This window comes from Bombina bombina, chromosome 3, assembly GCF_027579735.1.
Source record: "Bombina bombina isolate aBomBom1 chromosome 3, aBomBom1.pri, whole genome shotgun sequence".
NCBI lineage: Eukaryota > Metazoa > Chordata > Amphibia > Anura > Bombinatoridae > Bombina > Bombina bombina.
This window is the reverse complement of record NC_069501.1, coordinates 856,367,459-856,391,993: the sequence shown is the minus strand read 5'-3', so window position 1 is coordinate 856,391,993 and position 24,535 is coordinate 856,367,459. Positions and strand designations below refer to the sequence as shown.

General features: G+C 37.8%; 1 protein-coding gene across 1 annotated transcript in view; it reads left to right on the top strand.

The window, feature by feature from the left end:
• Positions 1-24,535, top strand: part of FARP1 (FERM, ARH/RhoGEF and pleckstrin domain protein 1) — a 637,651-nt gene that overhangs the window by 468,001 nt on the left and 145,115 nt on the right. Inside the window, exons 7-10 of the mRNA XM_053707824.1 lie at positions 8,610-8,724; positions 10,493-10,640; positions 11,991-12,086; positions 20,810-20,973. Coding sequence (XP_053563799.1) covers positions 8,610-8,724; positions 10,493-10,640; positions 11,991-12,086; positions 20,810-20,973 — 523 coding nt within the window. The remainder of the gene's footprint in view (positions 1-8,609; positions 8,725-10,492; positions 10,641-11,990; positions 12,087-20,809; positions 20,974-24,535) is intronic.

Below are 24,535 nucleotides of genomic sequence, written 5' to 3'. Positions count from 1 at the left end.
AGACTTTCTCTTTGCCCAGGCTTGGGTAAGAGATGTTCAGGACCCCTGGACACTGGAAATAGTGTCCCAAGGGTATCAACTGGAATTCAAATATTTTCTCCCAAGGGGGAGCTTTCTTCTTTCACGATTGTCTGTAGACCAGATAAAAAGAGAGGCGTTCTTACGTTGTGTAAAAGACCTCTCTACTATGGGAGTAATTCGCTCCGTTCCAATACTAGAACAGGGGCAGGGGTTTTACTGAAATCTTTTCGTGGTCCCCAAAAAAGAGGGCACGTTTCGACCTATTTTAGATCTAAAAAGTCTAAACAAGTTTCTCAGAGTCCCATCCTTCAAGATGGAGACTATTCGAACGATTCTGCCATTGATCCAGGAGGGTCAATATATGACTACCGTGGACTTGAAGGATGCATATATTCATATTCCTATCCACAAGGATCATCACCAGTTCCTAAGGTTTGCCTTCCTGGACAAACTTTTTCAGTTCGTGGCTCTTCCCTTCGGGTTGGCCACAGCACCCAGGATCTTCACGAAGGTTCTAGGGTCCCTTCTGGCGGTTCTCAGGCCGCGGGCATTGCAGTGGCGCCTTATCTGGACGATATTCTGATCCAGGCGTCGTCTTGCCATCTGACAAAATCTCATATAAACATGGTTCTGTCCTTTCTGAGGACTCACGGGTGGAAGGTGAATCTAGAAAAGAGTTCACTAATTCCACAGACAAGGGTCCCCTTCTTGGGAACTCTAATAGATTCTATATCCATGAAATGTTTCTTGACAGAGGTCAGAAAGTCAAAGATTCTGAATACATGCTGAGCCCTTCAGTCCAATCCTCGATCATCAGTGGCTCAGTGCATGGAGGTGATTGGATTGATGGTGGCGGCAATGGACATCATTCCGTTTGCTTGATTTCCTCTCAGACAGCTACAACTGTGCATGCTCGGGCAGTGGAATGGAGATTATGCAAATTTGTCTCCTCAGATAAGTCTGGATCAGGAGACAAGAGACTCTCTTCTTTGGTGGTTGTCGCCGGATCATCTGTCCCAAGGGACGTGCTTCCGCATACCCTCTTGGGTGATAGTGACAACGGACGCCAGTCTACTGGGCTGGGGTGCGGTCTGGAGTTCCCTGAAGGCTCAGGGAGTGTGGACTCGGTCGGAGTCTCTATTTCCAATCAATATTCTGGAATTGAGAGCAATATTTAATGCGCTTCAGGCTTGGCCTCAGTTGGCCTCAGCCAAATTCATCCGATTTCAGTCAGACACCATCACGACTGTAGCTTACATCAATCATCAGGGAGGAACGAGGAGTTCCTTGGCGATGACAGAAGTATCCAAGATAATTTGGTGGGCGGAAGCTCACTCTTGTTATCTGTCAGCAATCTACATCCCAGGAGTGGACAACTGGGAAGCGGACTTTTTAAGCAGACAGACGTTTCATCCGGGGGAGTGGGAACTCCATCCGGAGGTCTTTGCCACCCTGATTCTCAGATGGGGCAGACCGGAGTTGGATCAGAATGCCAAGCTCCCAAGATACGGATCCAGGTCAAGGGATCCTCAGGCCGATCTGATAGATGCCTTGGCAGTGCCTTGGTCGTTCAACCTAGCTTATGTGTTTACACCGTTTGCTCTCCTTCCCAGGGTGATTGCATGGGTCAAACAGGAGAGGGCTTCAGTAATTTTAATCATGCCTGCGTGGCCTCGCAGGACTTGGTATGCCGATCTGGTGGACATGCCCTCTCTGCCGCCGTGGAAGCTTCCATTAAGGCAGGACCTTCTCATTTAGGGACCCTTCCATCATCCGATTTTAATTTCTCTGCAGCTGACTGCTTGGAGATTGAACGCTTGATTTTATCTAAGCGGGGGTTCTCTGATTCGGTCATTGATACTTTGATTCAGGCATGTAAGCCTGTCACTAGAAAGATCTACCATAAGATATGGCGTAAATATCTTTATTGGTGCGAATCCAAGGGCTACTCATGGAGTAGAGTTAGGATTCCCAGGATTTTATCTTTTCTCCAAGAAGGATTGGAGAAAGGGTTGTTAGCAGGTTCCTTAAAAGGACAAATTTCTGCTTTGTCGATTTTACTACACAAGCGTTTGGCAGATGTTCCAGACGTTCAGTCTTTTTGTCAGGCTCTGACTAGAATCAAGCCTGTGTTTAGACCAATTGCTCCACCCTGGAGTATGAATTTAGTTATTAATGTTCTTCAAGGGGTTCCGTTTGAACCCATGCATTCCATAGATATTAAGTTGTTATCTTGGAAAGTTTTATTTTTGGTTGCTATTTCTTCTGCTCACAGAGTTTCCGAGCTTTCAGCGTTACAATGTGACTCTCCTTATCTTATTTTCCATTCTGATAAGGTGGTTTTACGTACTAAACCTGGTTTTCTTCCTAAGGTTGTTTCTAATAAGAATATTAATCAGGAAATTGTTGTTCCTTCATTGTGTCCTAATCCTTCTAAGAAGGAGCGTTTGTTGCATAACTTAGACGTGGTCCGTGCCCTGAAGTTTTACTTACAGGCGAGTAAAGAATTTCGTCAATCATCCTCTTTATTTATTATTTTTTCTGGAAAGCGTAGGGGCTACAAAGTTACGGCTACCTCTCTTTCTCTTTGGCTGACGAGTTTCAGCCGTCTGGCATATGAGACTGCTGGCCGGCAGCCTCCTGAAAGAATTACTGCTCATTCCACTAGGGCTGTGGCTTATTCATTGACTTTTAAAAACGATGCTTCTGTTGAACAGATTTGCAAGGCTGCGACTTGGTCGTCTCTTCACACTTTTTCCACATTTTCCAAATTTGATACTTTTGCTTCATCTGAGGCTGTTTATGGGAGAAAGGTTCCTCAAGCAGTGGTGCCTTCCGTTTAGGTTCCTGTCTTGTCCCTCCCTTTCATCCGTGTCCTATAGCTTTGGTATTGTATCCCATAAGTAAGGATGAAATCCGTGGACTCGTCATATCTTGTAAAAGAAAAGGAAAGTTATGCTAACCTGATAAATTTATTTATTTTACGATATGACAAGTCCACGGCCCACCCTGTCATTTCTAAGACTTATTTTTGTTAAACTTTAGTCACCTCTGCACCTTTGGCTTTTCCTTTCTCTTCCTAACTTCGATCGAATGACTGGAGGGGGAGGGAAGGGAGGAGCTATATATACAGCTTTGCTGTGGTGCTCTTTACCACTTCCTGCTAACCAGGAGGCGTTATCCCATAAGTAAGGATGAAATCCGTGGACTCGTCATATCGTAAAAGAAATAAATGTATCAGGTAAGCATAAATGTCCTTTTCCCTTTGGTCGAATGACTGGGGTTTGTGGGAAGGGGAGTGATACTTAACAGCTTTGCTGTGGTGCTCTTTGCCTCCTTCTGCTGGCCAGGAGTGATTTTCCCACTAGTAATTGATGATGTTGTGGACTCACCATATCCGGAAAGAAATTTATCTGGTAAGCATAAATTTAGTTTTTCCCTCCATTTTGCTGAAGTAAAGTTGCAGCATCAGCCTTGTTTACAAACATTTAACTCTTTCCATATTCCATAGTCATACCAGCTGACTATCAACTTGCTACTCCCTAACACATTCCTTACAAGGTATGATCGTTAGTACTCACCATTTCTTCAGCAGTTCTCCATTCCTTTGCCCATTTCCCACTCTCTGCGTGAACTGCTGTCTCAGCTCCTCCCCCTTCTGCTCTGGTCACGGACAAGGTGATCAATGTGCTTGGAGAACAGAGGCATACGTGGTGGAGGGCTGCAGACACCAAGGAGTAGGGGGGTAGGAGACAGGCAGCACTAGGAGGGCGCTCTAGACACCACACACACCGTTAATGCAACATAAAGCAAGTTAGGCAGGATTACTAGTAAAATAAAAAATATTTTAATAAAATAGATTATGTTGCTACATGGCCTCCCTCTTTTCAGTCTGCTCAGAGTTACTTCCCTCATACAGGCAGTGCTGCAGAAGTGGCCTTGGATCTGCACCCCTACTGGCTGCAGCCACTAAACTTTGTATGCCAGGAACTGAGCAACCTTGCAAGATGCACTGTGCGCATAAACCTTGCTATGTAGTCTCCATCTGCTCAGCTGGTTCCCAAATGATATGGCCCTGCAGTGGCCCACTGGAAAGTCCCAGCTGGCCAATCCTGCCTTGATCAAAGCCGAGGTTTTAAAATTTGAGCATTGCTGGGACTGGTGTCACCCCCCCTGATGGTGTCACCTGGTGCAGTCCGCTCCCCCCCCCCCCAGTGACGCCACTGCTAGGCATGCAGTGGTTTGTTTTCTGCATATAGGCAAAGTACTATATAGACGCAATCTGCATACAAGATAGAGGTTTTAAAAAAAAAAAATTCTTTGTTTTTTAATAACAATCTCCCGTTTCATTGGGTCAAATACTTTGTCAATAGTCTGATTTTCATTTCCTTGGCATTATGAATCTTTACATAATACTTTACTATATTGTGGTGCCTCTAGCAAATGTAAGACTAATATTCAGTCTGTCAAGATCCATCTCTTTGAAAGTGAATTGTAAAGATGTTAGCTACTTCTCAGAATTTTCTTACTCATATCGGATTTTCCTTGACAATGCCACAGGGAGAGATTTAGGTTCCATTTGAGAAAAAGGGATCTGCATTAAAGGAACAGTCTACATCTTAAAGTCTTACTTCATATTAAAGGGACACTCACGTGGAAATAAACTTTTATGATTCAGAAAGAGCAGGCAGTTTTAAGACACTTTCCAATTTACTTCCATTATCAAATTTTGCTTTCTTTTTCTTTTTATATTTACACTTTCTGTGGAACAAGATCCTACTGAGCATGTGCACAAGCTCACAGGGTATACTAGTATTTGATCGGCTGATGTCTGTCACATGATACAGGGGGCGGAAAAAGGGGAAAAATAAATTTGTCAAATGTTTTTTGTTGTTTATTTGAAATTCAGAGTAGGTGTTATTGCATTGTCTTTTTATTATGCACTTGTTAATTATGCAATTCTACTGCATTGAGTTGTCCTCCTGCACCCTTTCTATATCATGCAACAGTAACAGTAAAAAAGTTATTTTAAAATGACTATTGTTTCTAATCACTTTGAAAAAGCTGCCAAGCTCTGCCCCTGATGACATCACGATCTGCTTTGCATCTATGCACTCTGCTAAGCAGCATGGACAGTCTGTTAAATCCAATTAGTCTTTTATAACTAGGGATGCCTTTAATACAGCCCAGATTGTGATGTCATCAGTGGGCAGAGTTTGGCAGCCTTTTTAAAGTGACCAGAAACTATATTCATTTTAAAATAACTTTTTTACTTTTATTGCTGCATGGTATAGAAAGGTGCAGGAGGCTATTTACACCTTAATCTAAAGTAAGACTTAAAGCTGACCAAGGTGTAGATTATCCCTTTGATTCATGTCTTCAGCACAAGTTGAAATTAGTATTTTGGGTTTGTAGTTCAGACGTAGGTGCTTGAAGGCTTATGTTGTAGGAGCTACTGACCTGCTTAATGATTCAGTTCTACATACAGCTTCATGAAATATTTGAACATTTTTCACCATCCCCTGATTATGAAACACATTTCAATCAAATATAGTTGAAATCATTTATTTTTCATCACTTGCCATAGATGATTAAAAGGCATTCATAGTCCAGTCTTCAGTTAATTCTCTGAGCAAGAGGAATGGGAAATAAAGCGAAGGGGGTGGGGGCAGGAAATGATGAGTCCACAAGTATTTTCATCAAGGGACCCTTTAGAAGTAGGACCTAGAGAACTTCACAGATGATCTGTTAGAGTGTAGTCAGCCTTTTTGAGTCTATAGAGTCCTATGGTCCCCAAATGCCATAATATAAATCAGTTTGCAAGCTGGATGTATACGTATTTCTCCATTGTCATTAGATACTTTCTTATATTAAGAATCCCTCTGCAGTGGGGGGTGGGCTGCTACTTCCAGTTTCTAGCAATAGAAAATTTAGTAGCTACAAGGATATAGATCAATAGTTGTTTCTGTGGTTTGGATTTCTTTTTAACTCCTAAATGGAGTGGAGCCGTTTCTTGAGCAAATGTTTGTGGTAGTCCCAACAGAGATCAAAGTTTCTTAGTTTTGGACCAGATAGGGCTTAGCGCAGGGCACGTCAACCATATATCATGGGTGTTACCAGTCTATACGCACCCCCTCCAACAAGCTGGGGAATGGATAGGGAAAATGTTAAGCAACTTGTGTGGGAGAAGGTGACATCTAGTTAATATTTTATAATAGAGTTCATATAATGTAACACAATGAACAGTAGATTTGGTGAATGTAATAGGTTCTTGCCATCCAATCAGTTTCCCATGCCCTAATAGTTCTTGTTTTGATTAAAAAGACAGTAAAGTCAAAATGTAATGATTCAGATAGAACCTGTTATTTTAAACAACTTTCCAATTTACTTCTGTTATCAATTTTGCTTTGTTCTTTTGGTATCCCTTGTTAAAGAGTAAATCTATAAAAATTGATAATAGAAGTATATTGGAAAGTTGTTTAAAATATTGTGCTCTATCCAATCCATTTAAATGGACAGTCTACTCTAGAATTTCTATTGTTTAATATAATCCCTTTATTACCCATTCCCCAGTTTTGCATATCCAACACAGTTATATAAATACACTTTTCTTCTTAATGGGAAAGAGTCCACAGCCAAATTCATTACTTATGGGAAATAAGAATCTGGGTACCAGGAGGAGGCAAAGACCCACCAGCCAAAGGCTTAAATACACCTCCCCTATCCCCCAGTCATTCTTGGCCTTTCGTCCCAGGAGATTGGCAGAGAAGTGTCAGAAGTTTTTTTATTATACTTTAATTCAATTTTATTTGATTTATTTTTATATTTTGTCTCCTATGGAGGGTGCTACCCTTCGATACGAGACGGGAGTTTTAAGTAGTCCGGTCGGTCTCTCGTGTGAGGGCCTGAGCGAAAGTGAGAGTCCAGAGATTCAGTGGGAGCTTCCTCTGCGACACCATCCAGACTCGTATTCACAGCTCCTTTTCAGCACTTGGCGTTGCCGAACTTCGCTACCTGCTGTCCTCTCTCAAGTCCATGGCGGAGGCGCTGCTACTAATTCGTCACACTTGAAGGGCCATGTTCCTGTTTCACGGCGTGGATTCCGGTAAGATCGTTTCATTTTATTACATTGCTGTAATTGATGTATTAAATTACTATCTTGGAAAGTGTATTTTCTTTTGGCCATCTCTTCTGCTAGAAGAGTTTCTGAATTGTCTGCTCTCTCTTTTGAATCTCCTTATCTGATTTTCATCAAGATAAAGCTGTTTTGCAGACTTCATTTAAATTTTTGCCTAAAGTTGTGAATTCTTACAACATTAATAGGGAAATTGTTGTTCCTTCCTTGTGTCTTTACATTCTTTGAATGTGGTAAGAGCTTTTAAATATTATGTTGAGGCTACTAAAGATTTCCAAAAGACTTCTAGTCTATTTGGGTTTTTTTCTGGCTTCATGAAAGGTCAGAAAGCCTCTGCCTTTTTTCTGGCATCTTGGTTGAAACTTTTGATTAACAAAGCTTATTTGGAGGCAGGGCTGTCTCCGCCTCAGAGAATTACAGCTCATTCTACTAGTTCAGTTACCACTTCTTGGGCTTTTAAGAATGAAGCTTCAGTTGATCAAATTTGCAAAGCTGCAACTTGGTCTTCTTTGTATACTTTTACTAAATGTTACCATTTTTATGTGTTTGCTTCTTCGGAAGCAGCCTTTGGTAGAAAGGTTCTTCAGGCAGTTGTCTGTGTTTGATTCTAGTGCCTTTGATTTACGTTTTTTTTTATTTTTTTTTAAAGAAAACTTAATTATTTTTTGGGATTTCATTTCTCAGTGGATATAGCTGTTTTTATTTTATCCCTCCCTCTCTAGTGACTCGTGGACTTCCACATCTTGGGTATTATATCCCATACATCACTAGCTCATGGATTCTTGCCACTTACATGAAAGAAAACATAATTTATGTAAGAACTTACCTGATAAATTTCTTTCATAGTGGCAAGAGTCCATGAGACCCACCCAATATTTTTTTGGGTTATGATTTTTTGTATAAAGCACTTTATTTTTTCTAGTTCCTCTTTTTGTATGCTTTTTACTCCTTCTTTTACACCTCACTTCTTGGCTACACATTAAACTAAGGTATGAGTGAGGTGGGAGGTGTATTTATAGGCATTTTGAGGTTTGGGAAACTTTGCCCCCTCCTGGTAGGAATGTATATCCCATACGTCACTAACTCATGGACTCTTGCCACTATGAAAGAAATTAATTTATCAGGTAAGTTCTTACATAAATTGTTATTTTTTTTAAATACTACCAATACTTTCATTATGTGTTTAACTCCTTCAAAAGGGTGAGACGGTAGTCAGAGTTGCCCTTGTTTAACATCCCTGCTCTAGATGAGGAGACAGCGAGTGATTGGAGCATACACATGTATGCCTGTTGCTTATTTGCTTAGTAGCTGTATGCTTCTCTTGAATTGCACACTGTAAAGTGGATAAAGTCACAGTTAAACCATGATAAAAGAAGTATAGCATTTCATTTGCACACTTAACAGTACACTGTCCTGAAAGCATAATGCGTGGTCTTGTAATTTTCTCATATAGCGGAAATTGGCGATTTTGATGAAGCACTTGACCATGAGCACTTGGCGAAGAACAAATACATGCCTCAACAAGACGCTCTGGTAGAAAAGATCATGGAACTTCATCTGAACCATTTGTAAGTCTTCCAGCCGACAAGATAATTATTTCCCCATACCTGCATGTTAAGATTTGTGTTTTATCTCTTGCAGTGAGCGGTAACATGTATTTATTATGTACATGTATTTATTATGTACATGTATTTATTATGTACATGTATTTAGAATTAGTTTGTTCTCATTTAATGTATCCATTCTATATATTTTAATAGTCTAATAAACTTAAAGGGTCTTAGTTGCGTAAGATTTTGTGTATGTTGTATATAAAAGAGCAGCTGTTAAACAGGTCAAATGTTTCATTGAATAAAAAAAAAGGTTAAGGAAAAGTAGACGGGACAGTAAACACTTTTTAAATATAAAATGCATAATTTTATCTTTTATTTTGATCGCTTTTCCTGTAATTTAAAGGGACCATAATGTAAAAATTAAACTTTTGTGATTCAATTAGAGCATGCAATTTAAAACAGCTTTCCAATGTACTTATTTCATCTACTTTTCCTTTTTGTCTCCTTTGTAGGAAAGGATAAGTAGGTAGGTTCAGGAGCCGCAATGCACTAGTGGGAGCTAGCTGCTGATTGATGCCTGGACATGTATGTGTCTTGTCTTTGGCTTACCCAATGTCTTCAGCTAGCTCCTAGTAGTACATTACTGCTCCTTCAACAAAGGATACCAAGAGAATAAAGAACATTAAAAATGTGTTTAAAATGCCATGCTCTTTCTGAATCATGAAATACAGTTTTTTGTTTATGTCCCTTTAAGTCTGAAAATGAAAGGTTTTTCATTTCTGACAGCTGGTAGTGCAAACAGTAGGCTTCATAAACATAACCCTGTAGCACATCTGTCAACAGAGATTGAGATAAGGAACTGCAAAACAAGGGTGATTTAGTTAACATTATAACCATGGGTAGCCCTGTCTACTGCAGTAGTCCTGATTAGCTCCTGCAAATAAGGCAAGGAGTAGATGGAGTTTGGCTATTGAAAAACATTTGCGGAAAACAAGATGTTAACTCATTTAAAACATTTTCAAACTCACCCAGTATATTAATTTATTGAAAGATAGCAAAACAATCTAGTAATTACAAGGGGTTTTGTGTCTCTTTGTGATAAGCAACTCAATCCAGTGCATTAGTGTCTTCAGAATTTCCTGACATAGAGTGCCTTATTTACAGGAGTGAGTGTATCAAGAATTTTGAAGTGCACCCGGAGGTTGTTAGTATACAGAGAGTGCAGTTTTAGCTATCTTTTCACTTGCCAGTCTGTTTAAAAACTTGAAAACATGTTTGAACTAACATATATATGGTGTGTAATAGCACTAAGTTTAGTTTAATACTATCACAGTATTCAATACAAACTGTACAGTACCTGTAAAATAGATTGCACTACAATGCTGTAAACTGACCGAACTGTGTATAACAAAATGGTGCCAGTCGTGTTTCTCTGAGTACCGTACTGTGTCCAAATCCTCGGAGGTTGAACTTTAGCTACATATTAGCACTGTATTAGTAAAGCACTGTAATGTTAGGTATACCTGTGTGTGTGTGTGTGTGTATGTATATATATATATATATATATATATATATATATATATATATATATGTGTGTGTGTTTATGGTACCTTTTAATATAGCTATTGGAGTTGCACATATTAGTTGATAAGTACTGACTAATATGCCACCTATTTTCAGTTTTTTTTAATAAAAAACAAAAAACTTGTTTTTCTGTGCTTGTCTAAAATGTATTTATTTATTAAACATTTCATCTAACTGTTCTACCTTTTATTAATTGAAGTGGCCAGACTCCAGCAGAATCTGATTTTCAGCTTTTAGAGATCGCACGTCGGTTAGAGATGTATGGCATCCGGTTGCACCCAGCCAAGGATAGGGAGGGGACAAAAATCAACCTTGCTGTAGCTAACACAGGGATCCTAGTGTTTCAGGTTGGTAAATATTTACACTCAATTCATTTTCTAGCTGCACTATAGATTTTCAGTACTCCTAGATATTAAAAAAAAAAATCCTATCTGATCTTCATGTGCTTTTCATTTCTTTCTTCTGCTTTTGCAGTTCTTGCTAATAATATTTACAGTTCTTATCAGGTGTTTTTTTTTCTAATTTTATGTATTTGTTTTTTTTTTTTTAGCTGTTTGTTTTCCCTTCCATAATAATTAACATAATTCATTTTTAGGTTTATAGTTTATTACCTATCTTTACCTGAACCTTAAAGGGACACTACACGCTTAGTCCATTTCATGCACCTCTTTCTATTATGGGTGCCACCATTTTGGAACTTTCACTACAGGTATTTTAAAGAAGAGTTGATGCAAATGTCAGTACTGAAATACAATAATAGCTAAATTTCATCATGGTGGCACTTATGGCTAGAAGGAGGCATAGTATAACCTCAATACTATGCTTATAAAATGTATTTTGTGTTAATTTAAAGTTACCAGTCTTACCTGTAAATTATCATTTGGCCAGGAATCCCTTCACATCAATGCTATAGTTATGTAACTATATTTTATTCTGTTGTAGTATTAATCGCAATGTGACACTTTAGTCTTTGCTCAAAATAAAAAGATTCAATGTTCATTAAATAAGTCACATAGCCCAATGCAGATTTGTTTTTCTAACTATGAATCATAGATAAATTAGTGAATCTATGTTTTTTTCAGAGGTTTACATTTGTAACGAAAACACATTTATGGTAGTGGATATTAATTCTTCAACTTGTTTTTGCTTCTGCAAGAAACTGCTTTTCATACCATAAAAATCTGCCACAAATAGGCATTTTTGGGATGTTGTGCAGTATTTTTTTTTAATTATTGAAAACATACAAAGCACAGCATGAATATACAAATGTTTGAAGTATATTCTATATGCTGTTACATAGTAATTCTTCCCTCCTTTTATTCAGATATGACATATAGATTCCTAGAAAATTATTTGAGTACAAACTGCAGACATATCACTATGAATGTATAATTTGCTGGTCGTGAGTGGAAACAGCCAGGTCGTACAATTTAACTCTGATTGGGTCAGCAGCAATTTCCACTTGGGGGCCAGCGGTGTATTCTGGGTTTCGAGCTGTAATTTAACTATGTGTTTAACCGCTTTGCTGAGGTTAAACACATAGAGGTGCAGGGTTGCTAGTTTTAAAATCACATGTTTTAACAAATTAGAGCATGTCATTTTTCAACTATAATGGCTCTTTAAGTCATTGCTTTCTTTTGCACATCTGTATGAATAATTGCTTTGACGTACTTGTTCATCTTCTTTTTTTTTTTCAGGGTCACACGAAGATAAATGCATTTAATTGGGCAAAAGTTAGAAAACTAAGTTTCAAGAGAAAAAGGTTTCTGATAAAATTGCGTCCAGATGCAAATGTGAGTGACTTAACGGATTTCAACAAAAGCATGTGTGTGTACATACATTTACAGAGCATTATATTTTATTTTTTAAATTGGAAATAATTGCATTGGTCAAATATGCAGATGTATTTGTTTAGAAAGATCAGATGTCATGACCACACATAACCCAGTGCCTTCAATAATATGTTTAATTCTGGCTGAGTTTGTCATATGTAGCTTCTATAGCACTTTATACATTCCCCCTATTGCACCTTTTACACTGGATTTACTTGCACTAATATAGTTCATATGTTCTTCACAGCCTATTCAGCAAATTAATCTATAGAATAGCATAGGACTTGTAGACTATGTTCCACTCTTAGTGAATATAGGTTACTAACTTTGACATGTAAGCACTAATACTGACTGATGTATGCATTTATATATATACATATATATATATATATATATATATATATATATATATAAAATCATTTATAGACCATCCTTATCTCATTTAGCTTTTCTTAAAATTTTCTCTCTTATCTCAAGGGTCTATAGATAATTCAATTATCTTAAAGGAACAGTCAATAAAAAAATGTAATTCCCCATAAAGGCCTAGATTTACAAATAAAGCGAAAACAATATTAGCACTATTGTTTGTTAACATCCCTTAAGCATAATCTATAGCACTTCTATTTTTTTGATCATATTATAGGTCCTAAATTATTCTGCATGTTGGATAGTGCAGCTGCGCAAAATCCCTCACCTAATTTACTTTTAGTAGGGCACATAGTTATAGTCATGTCTGATATCACTAGAGAGCTAAGCCAAAGGTGCACTAACAGTGAAGTTCTTCATGTAGTTCTGTGTTATATTAATAATAACCGTTTACTTCAGGTCGAAAGCGTTGAATTGTAAAGCTGTATTTTTGATTGTGCTCATAGTACTCCCTGCCCTATCCATCCATATAATACTATGTGCATTCTTTCTTTCATGTAATTAGCAAGAGTCCATGAGCTAGTGACGTATGGGATATACATTCCTACCAGGAGGGGCAAAGTTTCCCAAACCTCAAAATGCCTACAAATACACCCCTCACCACACCCACAAATCAGTTTTACAAACTTTGCCTCCTATGGAGGTGGTGAAGTAAGTTTGTGCTAGATTCTACGTTGATATGCGCTCCGCAGCAGGTTGGAGCCCGGTTTTCCTCTCAGCGTGCAGTGAATGTCAGAGGGATGTGAGGAGAGTATTGCCTATATGAATGCAGTGATCTCCTTCTACGGGGTCTATTTCATAGGTTCTCTGTTATCGGTCGTAGAGATTCATCTCTTACCTCCCTTTTCAGATCGACGATATACTCTTATATATATACCATTACCTCTGCTGATTTTCGTTTCAGTACTGGTTTGGCTTTCTACAAACATGTAGATGAGTGTCCTGAGGTAAGTAAGTCTTATTTTCTGTGACACTCTAAGCTATGGTTGGGCACTTTTTTAATAAAGTTCTAAATATATGTATTCAAACATTTATTTGCCTTGACTCAGGATGTTCAACATTCCTTATTTTCAGACAGTCAGTTTCATATTTGGGATAATGCACTTGAATCAATTATTTTTCTTACCTTAAAAATTTGACTTTTTTCCCTGTGGGCTGTTAGGCTCGCGGGGGCTGAAAATGCTTCATTTTATTGCGTCATTCTTGGCGCAGACTTTTTTGGCGCAAAAAATCTTTCTGTTTCCGGCGTCATACGTGTCGCCGGAAGTTACGTCATTTTTTGACGTTCTTTTGCGCCAAAGATGTCGGCGTTCCGGACGTGGCGTCATTTTTGGCGCCAAAAGCATTTAGGCGCCAAATAATGTGGGCGTCTTATTTGGCGCTAAAAAAAATATGGGCGTCGCTTTTTGTCTCCACATTATTTAAGTTTCATTTTTCTTTGCTTCTGGTTGCTAGAAGCTTGTTCCTTGGCATTTTTTTCCCATTCCTGAAACTGTCATTTAAGGAATTTGATCAATTTTGCTTTACATGTTGTTTTTTCTCTTACATATTGCAAGATGTCTCACGTTGCATCTGAGTCAGAAGATACTTCAGGAAAATCGCTGTCTGGTGCTGGAACTACCAAAGCTAAGTGTATCTGCTGTAAACTTTTGGTAGCTGTTCCTCCAGCTGTTGTTTGTATTAATTGTCATGACAAACTTGTTAATGCAGATAATATTTCCTTTAGTAATGTACCATTACCTGTTGCAGTTCCATCAACATCTAATGTTCAGAATGTTCCTGATAACATAAGAGATTTTGTTTCTGAATCCATCAAGAAGGCTATGTCTGTTATTTCTCCTTCTAGTAAACATAAAAAATCTTTTAAAACTTCTCTTTATACAGATGAATTTTTAAATGAACATCATTCTGATTCTAATGACTCTTCTGGTTCAGAGGATTCTGTCTCAGAGGTTGATGCTGATAAATCTTCATATTTATTTAAAATGGAATTTATTCGTTCTTTACTTAAAGAAGTACTAATTGCTTTAGAAATTGAGGATTCTGGTCCTCTTGATACTAAATCTAAACGTTTAGATAAGGTCTTTAAATCTCCTGTGGTTATTCCAGAAGTTTTTCCTGTTCCTGGTGCTATTTCTGAAGTAATTTCCAGAGAATGGAATAATTTGGGTAATTCATTTACTCCTTCTAAACGTTTTAAGCAATTATATCCTGTGCCGTCTGACAGATTAGAATTTTGGGACAAAATCCCTAAAGTTGATGGGGCTATTTCTACCCTTGCTAAACGTACTACTATTCCTACGTCAGATGGTACTTCCTTTAAGGATCCTTTAGATAGGAAAATTGAATCCTTTCTAAGAAAAGCTTATCTGTGTTCAGGTAATCTTCTTAGACCTGCTATATCATTGGCTGATGTTGCTGCAGCTTCAACTTTTTGGTTGGAAACTTTAGCGCAACAAGTAACAGATCATGATTCTCATCATATTATTCTTCTTCAACATGCTAATAATTTTATCTGTGATGCCATTTTTGATATTATCAGAGTTGATGTCAGGTTTATGTCTCTAGCTATTTTAGCTAGAAGAGCTTTATGGCTTAAAACTTGGAATGCTGATATGTCTTCTAAATCGACTCTACTTTCCATTTCTTTCCAGGGTAACAAATTATTTGGTTCTCAGTTGGATTCTATTATCTCAACTGTTACTGGTGGGAAAGGAACTTTTTTACCACAGGATAAAAAATCTAAGGGTAAAAACAGGGCTAATAATCATTTTCGTTCCTTTCGTTTCAACAAAGAACAAAAGCCTGATCCTTCATCCTCAGGAGCAGTTTCAGTTTGGAAACCATCTCCAGTCTGGAATAAATCCAAGCCTTCTAGGAAAGCAAAGCCAGCTTCTAAGTCCACATGAAGGTGCGGCCCTCATTCCAGCTCAGCTGGTAGGGGGCAGGTTACGTTTTTTCAAAGAAATTTGGATCAATTCTGTTCACAATCTTTGGATTCAGAACATTGTTTCAGAAGGGTACAGAATTGGTTTCAAGATAAGACCTCCTGCAAAGAGATTTTTTCTTTCCCGTGTCCCAGTAAATCCAGTGAAAGCTCAAGCATTTCTGAAATGTGTTTCAGATCTAGAGTTGGCTGGAGTAATTATGCCAGTTCCAGTTCTGGAACAGGGGCTGGGGTTTTATTCAAATCTCTTCATTGTACCAAAGAAGGAGAATTCCTTCAGACCAGTTCTGGATCTAAAAATATTGAATCGTTATGTAAGGATACCAACGTTCAAAATGGTAACTGTAAGGACTATCTTGCCTTTTGTTCAACAAGGGCATTATATGTCCACAATAGATTTACAGGATGCATATCTGCATATTCCGATTCATCCAGATCATTATCAGTTCCCGAGATTCTCTTTTCTGGACAAGCATTACCAGTTTGTGGCTCTGCCGTTTGGCCTAGCTACAGCTCCAAGAATTTTTACAAAGGTTCTCGGTGCCCTTCTGTCTGTAATCAGAGAACAGGGTATTGTGGTATTTCCTTATTTGGACGATATCTTGGTACTTGCTCAGTCTTTACATTTAGCAGAATCTCATATGAATCGACTTGTGTTGTTTCTTCAAGATCATGGTTGGAGGATCAATTCACTAAAAAGTTCATTGATTCCTCAGACAAGGGTAACCTTTCTGGGTTTCCAGATAGATTCAGTGTCCATGACTCTGTCTTTGACAGACAAGAGACGTCTAAAATTGATTTCAGCTTGTCGAAACCTTCAGTCTCAATGATTCCCTTCGGTAGCCTTATGCATGGAAATTCTAGGTCTTATGACTGCTGCATCGGACGCGATCCCCTTTGCTCGTTTTCACATGCGACCTCTTCAGCTCTGTATGCTGAATCAATGGTGCAGGGATTACACAAAGATATCTCAATTAATATCTTTAAAACCGATTGTACGACACTCTCTAACGTGGTGGACAGATCACCATCGTTTAATTCAGGGGGCTTCTTTTGTTCTTCCGACCTGGACTGTAATTTCAACAGATGCAAGTCTTACAGGTTGGGGAGCTGTGTGGGGATCTCTGACGGCACAAGGAGTTTGGGAATCTCAGGAGGTGAGATTACCGATCAATATTTTGGAACTCCGTGCAATTTTCAGAGCTCTTCAGTCTTTGCCTCTTCTGAAGAGAGAATCGTTCATTTGTTTTCAGACAGACAATGTCACAACTGTGGCATACATCAATCATCAAGGAGGGACTCACAGTCCTCTGGCTATGAAAGAAGTATCTCGAATTCTGGTAGGGCTCCTGTCTAATCTCTTCGGTTCATATCCCAGGTATAGACAATTGGGAAGCGGATTATCTCAGTCGCCAAACGTTGCATCCAGAGGTATTTCTTCAGATTGTTCAAATGTGGGAGCTTCCAGAAATAGATCTGATAGCGTCTCATCTAAACAAGAAACTTCCCAGGTATCTGTCCAGATCCCGGGATCCTCAGGCGGAAGCAGTGGATGCATTATCACTTCCTTGGAAGTATCATCCTGCCTATATCTTTCCGCCTCTAGTTCTTCTTCCAAGAGTAATCTCCAAGATTCTGAAGGAATGCTCGTTTGTTCTGCTGGTAGCTCCGGCATGGCCTCACAGGTTTTGGTATGCGGATCTTGTCCGGATGGCCTCTTGCCATCCGTGGGCTCTTCCGCTAAGACCAGACCTTCTGTCGCAAGGTCCTTTTTTCCATCAGGATCTCAAATCCTTAAATTTAAAGGTATGGAGATTGAACGCTTGATTCTTGGTCAAAGAGGTTTCTCTGACTCTGTGATTAATACTATGTTACAGGCTCGTAAATCTGTATCTAGAGAGATATATTATAGAGTCTGGAAGACTTATATTTCTTGGTGTCTTTCTCATCATTTTTCTTGGCATTCTTTTAGAATTCCGAGAATTTTACAGTTTCTTCAGGATGGTTTAGATAAAGGTTTATCCGCAAGTTCTTTGAAAGGACAAATCTCTGCTCTTTCTGTTCTTTTTCACAGAAAGATTGCTAATCTTCCTGATATTCATTGTTTTGTACAAGCTTTGGTTCGTATAAAACCTGTCATTAAGTCAATTTCTCCTTCTTGGAGTTTGAATTTGGTTCTGGGGGCTCTTCAAGCTCCTCCTTTTGAACCCATGCATTCATTGGACATTAAATTACTTTCTTGGAAAGTTTTGTTCCTTTTGGCGATCTCTTCTGCCAGAAGAGTCTCTGAATTATCTGCTCTTTCTTGTGAGTTTCCTTTTCTGATTTTTCATCAGGATAAGGCGGTGTTGCGAACTTCTTTTGAATTTTTACCTAAGGTTGTGAATTCCAACAACATTAGTAGAGAAATTGTGGTTCCCTCATTATGTCCTAATCCTAAGAATTCTAAGGAGAAATCGTTGCATTCTTTGGATGTTGTTAGAGCTTTGAAATATTATGTTGAAGCTACTAAGTCTTTCCGAAAGACTTCTAGTCTATTTGTTATCTTTTCCGGTTCTAGAAAAGGCCAGAAAGCTTCTGCCATTTCTTTGGCATCTTGGTTGAAATCTTTAATTCATCATGCCTATGTCGAGTCGGGTAAAACTCCGCCTCAAAGGATTACATCTCATTCTACTAGGTCAGTTTCTACTTCCTGGGCGTTTAGGAATGAAGCTTCGGTTGATCAGATTTGCAAAGCAGCAACTTGGTCCTCTTTGCATACTTTTACTAAATTCTACCATTTTGATGTATTTTCTTCTTCTGAAGCAGTTTTTTGTAGAAAAGTACTTCAGGCAGCGGTTTCAGTTTGAATCTTCTGTTTATGTTTTTCATTAAACTTTATTTTGGGTGTGGATTATTTTCAGCAGGAATTGGCTGTCTTTATTTTATCCCTCCCTCTCTAGTGACTCTTGCGTGGAAAGATCCACATCTTGGGTAGTCATTATCCCATACGTCACTAGCTCATGGACTCTTGCTAATTACATGAAAGAAAACATAATTTATGTAAGAACTTACCTGATAAATTCATTTCTTTCATATTAGCAAGAGTCCATGAGGCCCGCCCTTTTTTTAGTGGTGGTTATGATTTTTTTGTATAAAGCACAATTATTCCAATGCCTTATTTTATATGCTTTCGCACTTTTTTCTTATCACCCCACTTCTTGGCTATTCGTTAAACTGATTTGTGGGTGTGGTGAGGGGTGTATTTGTAGGCATTTTGAGGTTTGGGAAACTTTGCCCCTCCTGGTAGGAATGTATATCCTGTACGTCACTAGCACATGGACTGTTGCTACTATGAAAGAAATGAATTTGTCAGGTAAGTTCTTACATAAATTATGTTTTTTTTGTCCAAAGTCATGCAAAAGATAGCGCACCCTGCACTATTAATTGTGTTCCCAACACACTTAATTATGCATAGTTAGAAAAAATTATAGTGCATTTTTATTATTTATTTTGCTAGCCATTCCAGTAATTTAAAGGGTTTTCAGTGACTTGTTATACCAGCTGCAGGGTATAAAATATTTGAGAAATTGCATTTTCAGGCTTATTTGTGTATATAAAGTAGCAGGTTTTGTGCTTTCAAACCACAGCCTATTATAATGGGTTGAACTTAAAGGTAATATCAGATCTCATTATGTCATAAGTTTGTGTACAAAGACTTGCTTCCTTATCTTAGATTTGTCTTTAACACCATAGCTCAATACATAGAGAAAACAATGGAAAATGTATCATTTTATTGCTCAACTATCCTGCAGCCCACTGATAGTGTAACTTCTTCTGCTGGCTGTGTTTACTTAGACTTGTCAATAGCATATACTCCAGTATTGAAACTTTCAGTATAGGTTGGGATACCACAGACTAAATCAGCTATTTTAAATGCAAACAAAGGAGTAAAGGAGCTACTTGTAAACAATTTAATACACTCTAGCAGGTGAAATTGATCATTGGGAATAATTTAAAGGGAAGACATTTTTTGGGTGAACTGTCCCTTTAGCTCTAAAAACTGTAGTCTTTCCACTCCACTGCCCCCCACCACCACCAAGTGGCTAGTGTGGATTATGTGGAATGCAGAACCTTCACACTCCTACTTGCTGCACAGTGATTGGTTGATTTATGCATGAGCTTTTTAATATCTCTCTCTGATTGGCCACATTAAAGGATGGCTTTTCTATTCTTTCAAAACAAAATAGTAGATGAGTTTGAAAGAGTACAGAGGTCCATTGAATTCAACCTATATAGTGATTACCTCATTTACAACAAGAAGCTGCCAATTGAACTTACATTAAACAATTCAAAAGTCTACTCATTTAACACAATCAAACATTTTCCTGAATTCTGTTTTTTAGCCAGAAATCTATCTATGCCATTTTTAAATTGATCTAAGGTACTGACAGTCACTACCTCCTTAGGCAAGATGTTACACAATTTGATTGCACTTTCTGTGAAAAAAACATTTTTGTTGCTGGAGATTAAATCTTCTTTTCTCTAGCCTTAAATTGTGATCTTGCATCACAAACTTCCGCCTTGGATTAAGAGCTTCCTCCAACTCTGTATATTGGCCTTGAATATAGTATTACCTCTCACATGCCATTTATGTAGAGAAAACAAATCCACTTTGGCTAACTTCTCTTCATAGGTTAAATCCTCCATTCCCTTTATTAGTTTTGTGGCCCTTCTCTGGACTTTTTCTAATTCTGCTATAACCCTTTTTAAAATTGGTCCTCGGAACTGCACTCAATACTCAAGGTGAGGTCTTACCAGGGATTTATACAACCTACTTTTGCTTTCTTTCTTTGTATCTTAATACATGCTAATATCTTATTACCTTAGAATCTGCTGCCTTGCATTTGCTCATTTTAGTGTAAAAATGGCTTTACTATCCCTTTAAGGAATGGAATATTGTGTCTATTGAACAATTTGTTTTGTGAAGGGCTATATCCTATATCCTTTTCTCACGAAATTAATGTTTAGAATAAAACCAAAAGATGAATGGATTCAGCATATAGTCAATTTAATCTGTATTGATCAGGTTGAAATAAATATAACCATTGCTTCTATTATTTTTCTTCATATATTCTACATTATAGCAAATATGTTATTATAGTATAAGTATGTGATGAAACTCTAAGGAAAGAAATATATTTACAACATATGCTAAAATATGAAACAAATGTTGGAGCAATTAACAAATTGAAGCTGTCAGAGTATTTTTTCTCTCATTCTGTTACTTCAAATTATTTTATGGCTATATACTTGTAACTTTGTCCTTTAGAGCTCCTATCAAGACACGTTAGAATTTATGATGGCCAGTCGTGATTTTTGCAAATCATTTTGGAAAATATGTGTGGAATACCATGCCTTTTTTAGACTGTTTGAGGAACCTAAGCCAAAACCAAAGCCAGTTCTTTTTAGCAGAGGATCATCATTTCGATTCAGGTCAGTCAACGATGCCACTGGCATGAGTACAAATACATTTCTGTGGTTTAAGGAAAGACTATTGATGACTCAGATGTAAAAACATAACCAAGCATTGATCAGTAAATTAGAAGTCCAGTATAAATTTGCATTGACGCATACGTTTTATTTATTTATTTTAATTCTCTTAATGTGCTAAATTATATAAATTCATTTTTTATTTAACATATTAGTGTTAACAGCATTTAAACTAGTGTTATTGCGATTGAAAAAAGTTTTCAGATTTAAACATGTTTGGTGACAAAATTGAAATAATTAGTGTAGATTTTTTTGTTTTTGTGAGTGGTTATTAATATTTACACCTAAAGTGTCCCTAATAAGCATTGCATAATTGCTTAATTGCAATTTCTATTTCAATTCAGACCTTTCATAATCTCATTTCAGTATGAGTTGTGCTCTCTCTCTCTCATATATATATATATATATATATATTTTAGAGCTGGGCGATATGATGCAAATGTAAAGAAACAAGAGCACCGGACTGGACTGGGCGATATGACCACAAAAAAAAAAAATCGCAATTTTTTTGGAAAAAAAACAGCGATTGCGATTTAATCGTACTTTTATTAAAAATGACTATAACACCTTAATTTAGCATTAAACAGTTTATTTAACACTACAGAATCTTAATGTACATGTTTATCAATGTCCAATACACTATTTGAGCATAAAAATAGTTGCAATAAAAATTTCTGCCTGTGATGTGATAAAATAGTAGCCACTAGGCAGTTATTAGGTCTTATGACACACAAGTTCACACAACATTCATGTTTTATTAGACAGTCATTCTAACAGTGTGGACACAGTGGTATGATTAACATATGAAGCAGTGTAAGCATAGAGAAACCTGAAAATTGCTCTTTACAGCAGTATGACTTGTAACTTTCTGTATATATAAATACATATAAGTGCAGTTAGCAGTAAAGTAAGTACAATGAATGCACACACTGCTGCATGTGTTATTCATTTTAAGAGAAGTGTCCAGTGAAACATGAGGGATGTTGCATTGACATGGTCAATCCTGACATCCTGCAGCCTGTCATATACAATCACACACTAGTCATAGCTATTCTGTAGTAGTAGATCTATATAAAAGACCACTAAGAAGTAGAACACATCAACAAAGTTATATACAGGAGGTAGTAGTACATAACAACGTTAACTCAAAACATACAAACAAAAGCTAATTTAAATGAAATTAGCTGGCCAGTTCTTACCACATTGCCCATGTTTTCTTGGGCAGTGAGTCTACCTGTGGTAAGAGTAACATATGAAGCAGTGTGTGCAGCATGTAGAAAGAAACCTGAAAAGTGCTGACTGAGGACTATCCAGCTCGAGTCCAGCTGCATGATTTGTGTTTCTAAGTAAAGGTAGTACAATGCAGCACACTGCTGCATGTGTTAGTCATTTAGCTGAGTGACTGTCGATGAAAACATGGGGAATGTGGCATTGGCAAAGTCAATCCTGACATCCTGCAGCCTGTCATATTACATTAATTTTTACAGCTATAGCTGTAGTACAGAACACGCTCACAGTAAGAAGTAGAACACCAGTTATAGTTAGAGTAACTAGTACAATACATAATACAAACAACTGAACTCAACACACACACAGCTAATTGAAATGAAAATAGCTGTCCAGTTCTTACCACTTTGTCCATGGTTTTCTTGGGCACTGGGCAGTCAGTCTAGCTGTGGTGTGAGTAACATATGAAACAGTGTATGCATTGCATGCATGGAGAAACCTGAAAAGTGCTGAGTGTGCAGCAGTATGATGTGTGTTCTGTTTACATTAAAGCTATTACAATTCACACTGATGCATGTGTTAGTTATTAGCCGAGTGACTGTCCACTGTCCAGGAAAACATGGGGGATGTGGCATTGACAAGGGCAATCCTTACATCCTGCACTGCCTTTCATATTACATCACGCAGCTATTCTGTAGTACATAACAGAACACTAATATAGTTAGAGTACATAATACACAAGTGAACTCAAGACACACAAAGCTAATTGAAATCTGCACGACTTGCTGCTCAGACACAATGGCCTTATCAGACATCACCTTGGCCTTGATGCTTGTAATTTTATCCACATTTATGTAGGTTGTCTTGAATCGTAGATCAAGGAATGATGCTATATCTAGCAGATCTTGAGTATCCTCATCTTTTTAATTTTGTATTCATAATATATATTCAAGAATTTTGGATTTCAGTGTCTTGGTAAAGTCAGAATCATCTTCCTCCAGAGCCAGTATCTTTGTGTTTAATAGATGCAGAACTGGTTTCACATATGATACACTGACTTAGTTTTCTCCAGAAGTAATTGCGAGATGGCAGTTGGTATCTCTTGTCGAGTGTGTGTATCATTCTTTTGAAGCCTTCTTTACTAATCGTGTATGCAGGCACCATGTCTTTGCATATATATAATATGCAATAGCGTTGGTTATTTCTCTATGCCTTTTTGAGGTCTTCGCATATGGTGATGTCACTGTGTTTGCAATTCCTTTATGATTGATTGATTGCTGCTCAACTTTAGATTCACAGCTTGTTTGTGTTGTCTTTTCTCTACCAGGGTTTTTTTTTTTTGACATACATCGTTCAAAGATTTCCTTATGCCGCTGTTTAAGGTACTGGAACAGGTTTGATGTGTTACTTCGTTTTGCTGCAACACTCGTTGCACAAGTTTTGCCGATTACTTGGTTCTGTTTCTCATCCTCTTTTCTGAATCCAAAATATTCCCAAACAACTGATGTGGAATTTTTCTTTGGCACCAACAATTCTGTAGCAACATCAACATCATCTTCATCATCATAGTCGTTATTGTTGGACACGGACAACTCTTCAGAACTCATCTTAAATTTTATTTACCACACACACAATACCAGCTGGCACAAAACATATGAGGAGAATCAGTAGATTATACTACCGCACACACTGTCAATATCAGTAGGGTCAAGTGTCACTGGCAAGTGGCAACCGTGGCACAAGTAGACTAGACCACAGTCTTGCACTTGAATACAAAGACAGAGAACTATTGAACAGCCTTGATATTGCAGTTAGCCTAGCTCTGATGATGCTAGTATTGCTTCTTCAAGTTGCAGAGATGACGCAGTGGAAGCAGTCTTAAAAAAGCTTCTTGAAGATTTTTTATTAGAATCACACAATTTATTTTGATTAATAATTAAAGAATAGATGATATGCTTCTGTTGCAATTAAGACAAGAGAGAGACCACAGGCACTTGAAAGTCTTGAATATAAAGAGAGGACAACAATGTGCTATATGATGCAGTGACAGTCACCTTGATTGAAGAGAGAACACAGGCAGGCTGCACTTGAATATAAAGAAGACAACGATGGGCTCGATTAAGCCGTCGCCTTGATTGAAGAGAGAACACTAGCTTGCTGCACTTTAAAGAAGAAAAAAATAGGCTGATACTTAGTGCTATGATGCAGGCACCTTGATTGAAGAGAAGTAGAGAACACTGGCTTTCTGCACTTGAATATAAAGACGACAACAATGGGC